Source organism: Myotis yumanensis, unplaced genomic scaffold, assembly GCF_028538775.1.
Source record: "Myotis yumanensis isolate MYYU_CA2020_CCGP unplaced genomic scaffold, mMyoYum1.0.hap1 SCAF_16, whole genome shotgun sequence".
In the NCBI taxonomy this organism is placed as follows: domain Eukaryota; kingdom Metazoa; phylum Chordata; class Mammalia; order Chiroptera; family Vespertilionidae; genus Myotis; species Myotis yumanensis.
This window is the reverse complement of record NW_027223767.1, coordinates 42,040,312-42,046,786: the sequence shown is the minus strand read 5'-3', so window position 1 is coordinate 42,046,786 and position 6,475 is coordinate 42,040,312. Positions and strand designations below refer to the sequence as shown.

The 6,475-nt window shown below is 62.0% G+C and overlaps 1 protein-coding gene across 1 annotated transcript; it reads right to left on the bottom strand.

The window, feature by feature from the left end:
• Window positions 1-799: 799 nt before the first annotated feature.
• DLX3 (distal-less homeobox 3) lies at window positions 800-5,684 on the bottom strand. The gene is made up of 3 exons (XM_070393855.1): window positions 5,360-5,684; window positions 4,182-4,372; window positions 800-2,647 (listed from the first exon to the last, which is right to left on the bottom strand). The coding sequence occupies exons 1-3, from the start codon at window positions 5,682-5,684 to the stop codon at window positions 2,300-2,302; spliced, it is 864 nt and encodes a 287-aa protein (XP_070249956.1). The 3' UTR covers window positions 800-2,299.
• Window positions 5,685-6,475: the final 791 nt, after the last annotated feature.

The window sequence follows — 6,475 nt, the reverse complement described above, 5'->3', positions numbered from 1 at the left end:
CAGTGTGTATCTTGGTACGTGTGTGTATAGGAGAGAGTTAGCTTCACAGTTGTGTGCATACATCCCCATTCACGGTGCCTCCCATCTGGGCCAAGATGTGTCCCTCACTCGCAGCTCCATTCATCCTACCACCTCCAGCTCGGTCTCCACAGTCTTGAGTCGGGCAGCTAGAGAGGAGGGTGGTGGCAGCAAGCAGGCACTGAGTCAAGGCCTGCGCTGTCCCTGGGAAGTAAACACAGAACCCCTCGTCTGTTTGCTTTCATCATCCAGCCTGGATCCCAGTGGCCTGGGGTCCCTGCCAACTGTGAGAGCAGTGGTATTCCCCTTGCCTGAGGCCCCAACCTCACCCCACGCTGGGAAGGATAGACAGGAGGGTGAGGGGCCGGGGAGTGCCTGGGCGTGGAGGCAGGGGGTGTACACGCGTGTGTAAGCATGTCTGCGTGTGAGCCCGAGATCAAAGAGCAGCCCCGAGGTGACCCAGCGGCGGCAGTGGCGGAGGGCATCTGGCTGGCAGGGAACGCCAAGCCACCAAACAGAGTGGAGTCAGGGAGGCCGTGGCACTGGGAGCCTCCCACCCACCCAGACCTGGGGGCAGCCATGGGGTCAGGAGCACCTGCCGCCTGGGGCCCGGCCCAGCCCAGCCTGTGAGCCCAGAGCCCCAGCCCAGCTCCTGGAGGCTCAGTGCTCTCTCCCCACCGAACACCGTCCCCAACTTCCAGGCTCTCCCAGAGAGCCGCCCCCTCCACATCTGCTCCTGCCTCCAGTTCAAAGAGCTCAGTGGTTATTTCCTTCTTTTTTATTAACATTACATATAAAGATGGGTCCTGTAAGAAAGCAGAGATGAGAAGGCTGGGGGGGAGTGGGAGCTGGCTCCATTCCTGCCCCCCTGGGTGGGACTGTTGGAGATCCACCATTTCTCTTCTCATTTCTGCACCCCCCACCGAACCCCAATCCAGCCAGAGCCCATCCCTGTGTCTCGCAGCTCACGACGCACAGGCAGGTACATCCAGGAGGAAAGGGCCACATAAATAGGAAACCACACAGGGAGGAGGCAGCTTCTTTCTGTTGCTCTTAGAAAAATACAGACTATATATATATATATATAGCTACAGTCTTCTACCTCTCCTCTTCTGCAAGGGTTGACCACATCAGGGGTGGAGGAAAGTTAGCTCTGGGGGGATGTCTGGGCCAGGAGGGGCAGTGCCACCAGCCCTCCGATAGCCACCCCTTCACCCCTCAAGGCACCAAGCTACAACGCCCCCCCTTCTGTGCACCTCACCCCATGCACTCCATTTCCAAGGCCACCGGAAAGGGGGTGTTTTGGGGTTTGTCTTGCCTCGTATGTCTCCTTGGAGACTTGGGGTTTGGCACCAAAACTGCCAGCTTACTGGAGGAGGAGAAGAGGTGGGGTGGGGGGAGAGGAAGGGTCAGGGAGAGGTTGGGGTGGGGGGCAGAGCAGAGGTGCCTACCGAGGGGAGATTGATCCTATCTGTTAACAATGCCCTTTGTTTTCCTATTTTTCAACAGCTTTTAAAACCAAAGTTGTGCAAAGTCCTGTACACAGAAGAAGAAATGGGTCCTTAGGAAAGACTTCTGAGACCCACCGCTCCTCTCCGACCAGAGCGGGGAGAGGAGGGAGATGACTCCTGGAGTTCTTCCCTCTGACGCCCCAAATATTAAAATACCCCCCCCCCCCACTTTCCTTGCTTTGACCCTCAAATCTTAAACGAGGGCTGCAAGTGCGGGGCGGGGGCTGGCTGGGGTCCCCCCCTGAGTCCCAGTCTCCAGGTCCAATGTCTCTTTGGCAGCGGGGATGCTCAGGAAGAGGGGGGCCACAGTTCACGTAGGAGGAACCAGGCCTGGCAGGCCCCGGCACCCACAATGCCTGGTGTCCCAGACCAGGCCCGACCGGCAAACACTCCCCAGTCCCCCAGTCCCCACGGCCTCCAGCCTGGTAAACAAGTACTAAGTGTTAGAGGCGGCAAGGTGACAAGCCACGTAAAGCCAATCCAGGCACCTGGGACAGAAGGACAACACCTGTCCCGGCTGGAGTGGGGTGTCCCAGCATCTGGAAGGGTACCCCAGTGTCTAGGCAGGGGGACAGAGGTTCAGGGGACATCCGTGGCCCATGCAAATTTCATCTGGAGCTCTTGGGTCCCTGGAGGAAGGGACAAGGGCAGGGGAAGGGGCGTTCCCTTCCCCCGGTGCTCCTCGATGATTCCTGAGTGTCGGCGAGGACAGAGACGCCTTCTGTCTGGTCCCGGGAGTCCTTCGTGGGAGGTTCAGGCCAGGTGGGTGCTCAGTACACAGCCCCAGGGTTGGGCGGGGGCCCCGGCGAGGCATGGTGCAGGGTGGCCGGCTGAGGCGGCTGCTGCTGTAAGTGGGGTCCGCTCAGGTTCTGTGCGTGGTACCAGGAGTTGGTGGGGTCGTCCAGGTAGCTGGGGGAGGCACTGTACGGGAGCGGCGGGGGCAGCTGGCTTCGGGCAGGGGCCGGAGTGGAGTGGGAGGAGGTGTCCCAGAGGGCGGGTGACGGTGGCGAGTTGCAGGCCATGGAGTCGCTGTTGTTGGGGCTGTGCTCCAGGGGCACCTCCCCGTTCTTGTAGAGCTTCTTGAATTTGGAGCGGCGGTTCTGAAACCAGATTTTCACCTGCGCCCGAGAAGAAAGGGGAGCTGGTTAGCCTCTCAGCATGAGGGACATCCAGCTTAGAGATGGCAAGGCCAGTCCCCATGCCAAACGCCAGGACCCAGGCAAAACCCTGGTATCCTGACTCCCAGGCCACCATCTTTTCTTCTACCCGGGATAGAGCTGTGGCAGGAACTTCCAACCGCCTGGGTCCAAATTCTATGAGGCCACTTACTCCGCGTGTGTGTGACCTGGGGCAAGTTACTTAACCTCTCTGGTTCTGGTCTTCCTCATCTGAAAGTGGGGGTGGTCGAAGCCCCATCACCTACCTCCCGGGGTCATTACGATGCTCAAATGAGTTAAGACAGAGGAAGAACTCAGAGCAGCCGGGTATACAGCAAACGCCCAGTAAGAGGCAGTTGGTGGCCTCTTGTTCACATTAGAAACCCAGAGGCACACAGATACAAACACACACCCACACACGCATCTCCATGTGCAGGAACGTACCCACTCGCCACTTCACACACAGACACCAGACTATAAAGATACACACACACAGATCCTCCTCCCAGATAAACACCCACAGACGTGAGCGCCCTGGTCACACACCCGGGCACGGAGGAGACCTCCGGGGCTGCCTAATGGGGGTGACCTGGGGACTCGGGAGCAGGTGAGCCAGGCTTCCCCACACTTCCCCGGGGTATCTCCCCCTCCCCGTGCTGCTCCCCACCCCATGACTGGTACAAACAATGAATCAGCTTCTCACCGGGTGACCCAGATTCCCGGCGGGGCCCCACGCAGGCAGCCGCAGCCCAGGCCAGCCTGTCAACACCTGCAGGGAGCCAGGCAGCCACCACTCCTCCCCTGAGCAGGGACAGGCGGCTGGGGGCTTTAGGCCGAGGGCGGGGCTCCCACCTTGAGTCCCTGTCCCCCTGGGGAGGGAATCTCTCCTCTCCCTCCAGGCAGAGGAAGGGTGGAGCATGGGGAGGATGAGCAGCAGAGTGGTGTTTTGAAGCAAGTATGCATTTTTGTGCGTGCACTCACCAGTGTGCACAGTCACGTCCACACCCCCCCCCTCCACAAACGCCATGGCCCTTGACAGGTCACCCTCCTTTATGTGTGCATTCCCACGTGTACCCAGACACAAGAGCATGTGTGCAAATATTGTACACGCGTGTGCACATGTACGTACACCTCTGCACACATGCTGGCCTGCTGAGAAGACACATGTGGACTCCTATCAAGCGAGGGGCCAGCACTGTGGGGGGGGGGGTTGGGGGGGACTGTGGGAGCTTGGGGTTCGGGAGTAGAGAGGAAGGACGACACCTCTGCTGGCCACAGACATACTCAGTTGCACAGGCTCTCAAACACCCATGCGGTGCTAATGGGGAACTTCGGACAGAAGTGGAGACTTGGGGGGCCCCTCTTCCCACAGGCAAGGGCTTCCAAGGGCTGCAGGGCGTTTAAAAGGCCCTTCAGGCTCGGTAGTGCCTGGGGAGTCTGGGGTCCCGCGCGGCCCCACCGACGCCCCGCAAGCCTAGATGTCCCCCAGACTGACCTGTGTCTGCGTGAGGCCCAGCTGCGCGGCCAGCTCGGCGCGCTCGGGCAGCGCCAGGTACTGGGCCTTCTGGAAGCGGCGCTGCAGGGCGGCCAGCTGGTAGCTGGAGTAGATGGTGCGCGGCTTGCGGACCTTCTTGGGCTTCCCGTTCACCATGCGCACCTCGGCTTCCGGCTCCTCTTTCACCGACACTGAGAGCAATGCACAGGGCGGGAGGCGGGTTAGTCTCCGCCTGCGGCTCCGGCGACCTCCCGAGCCCCGGGGGGAGCCCCACCCTCGGGCCACGAACTCCCCCGGGATTTCCAGGCTGCGCGCTCCGCCGCCGGCGCCCGGAGAGGGAGCGGCGGCCACAGAGCCGACCGGCGGCCGCCCTCGCCGCGGCGCTCCCAGCGCCCAGCGCCCGGCTCGGCGCACAGTCCCGGCGCCCGCACCTCCCGGGCCGGCTCCGCCGAGGCTTTGCTCACGGCGCCTTCCCGGCTCGCCGCCCTTCTCTCCCCAGCTTGCTGTCTCGCTTCTTTCCTCTTTCCCGACCCTCATTCCTTCTTCTTCTTTTTAAAAAAAATTTTTATTTTAGGATAATTTTCGGTTTTCTGAGAAGTTACAAGCATAGTGCAAACTCCTCCCTCCCTCCCTGCCTCTCTCCCTTCTTTTTCCGTCCTGTCCCCCGTTCCTTCCTTCTGTCCTTTCTCTCACTTTGTCTTCACCTTTCTCTTTCAGCTCCTCCACTTCTCGGTCGCTGCTTCCCTAATCCTGGGGTGCCTCTCTCCGCAGGTCCCCCTCACTATCCCCCCTCTCCCGGCCCAAATCCGCAGCGTCCCTGGAGCTTGCTGTCCCGGTGCCCACCCCAAGCCCTCTGCAGCCAGGCGGAGGACTGTCCGCCGAGCTCCCCGCGAAAGCACCTCCATTAGGAGGCTCCCCGACAACCCGCGGCCCCCTTCCGCTCCCCCCTAACTCTCCCCGATCTCCCTCCGAGGCCCGGGCGCGGAGCGAGCAGCGCGCCCCAGACGCGCGCCGTCCCGGGGCTGGAAAACCCGGCTTCCTCCCGGGGTCGCCTCCCGCCTTCCCTCGCCCCGGGCCGTCCCTGTCGGTCGCCGACGCGTCTCTAGATCTCGGCTCCAACTCCCCGCCTTCCTTCCCCCGGGGAGCCCGCCGGTGCCTCCCACTCTCCGCGTCCTCACCTGGGTCCTGGGCGGGCAGCGGCTGCTCCCGGTACCCTCCGTACTGCCGATAGGAGGTCCCGTAGGTATATTCCGACTTGGGCGAGTAGGCGCCCGTGCTCGCGAGCCCGTTGAGGTTGAACTGGGGGTGGTAGGTGTAGGGGTTCACCGTCTGGCCGTAGGGCTGGCCCGAGTAGTAGTCGTGCTGGGGGGCACTGTAGTAGCCCAGGTCGGTGACGGAAGACTCGGGCAGCGTGGGCGAGTCCTTGGAGCCCGCATGGCAGCTCAGCGAGCTGGAGATGTCGGTGAGGATGCTGCTGAGCTTGCGATCGAAGGAGCCACTCATCGTGGCGGGAGCCGCGCCACGCCGGGGCTGGCCCGGCCGCCGGCGGGAGCGCGGGGAGGCGGAGGGGCCGAGGCGGGGGTGTGTGTCCGCGGCGCGGGAGGAGGGTCCGGCGGCGTCTCGGGGGAGGGGAGGCCCAGGGGCGCTTAGACTGAGCGCCGGCCTTCGGACGGTCGCTGCGCGCGCCTCTCCGCGTCCCCAGCCGCAGTCCAATGCCGCCAGCGCCGCCCGGCCGGCCGCTTATAGACTCGGAGGAGTCGCCCAGGGAGGCTCCGGCGCGCTGATTGGCTGCAAGTCTTGCCTTCGAGGCAAAACACGCTCTAGTGCTCTTTCGTTCGCCGCTCGCCTCCTCTCCCCCCCATTCTTTGTTTTTACCAACACACTCACCCCGCTCCTCGCTCCTCCTCTTGTGGCTTTCTCCCCCAGCCCCGATAAACCCCAGTGTCCCCGAAGGCAGGAGCGGGGGTAGGGTGTCTGTGAAGAGGCCCCAGAATCTGTCAGTGTGTCCCTTTCCCTGGCTGGGGTGTGGGAGGGGGGCTCAGGTGCGGTGAGGAAGGAGGGGGATCTGCCCATTGGGTGCTTGTGGAGGGAGGTGGTCTAAAGGGATGTGTGTGTGTGGGGGGGGGGGGGGGGCGGGGGGCGCGCAAGTGACAGGCAGACAAACCCGACCAAATGGGAAAGATCCAGGGCCCATGGAAATGTTTTAATTTCTTTTAAAATCAAAAGAAAGGAAAAAGGGAATCTAGGTTGAAGAAAATGTTTGAATATATAATATGAATTGCCTTTACAGCAAT

Coding starts and splice junctions, on each gene's coding strand:
- DLX3 (XM_070393855.1), bottom strand. CDS start 5,684: ATGAGTGGCTCCTTCGATCGCAAGCTCAGCAGCATCCTCACCGACATC. Junction 4,373..5,359: donor GCTGCCCGCCCAGGACCCAG/GTGAGGACGCGG, acceptor CATTGCTCTCAG/TGTCGGTGAAAGAGGAGCCG. Junction 2,648..4,181: donor TGGGCCTCACGCAGACACAG/GTCAGTCTGGGG, acceptor TCTCGGGCGCAG/GTGAAAATCTGGTTTCAGAA.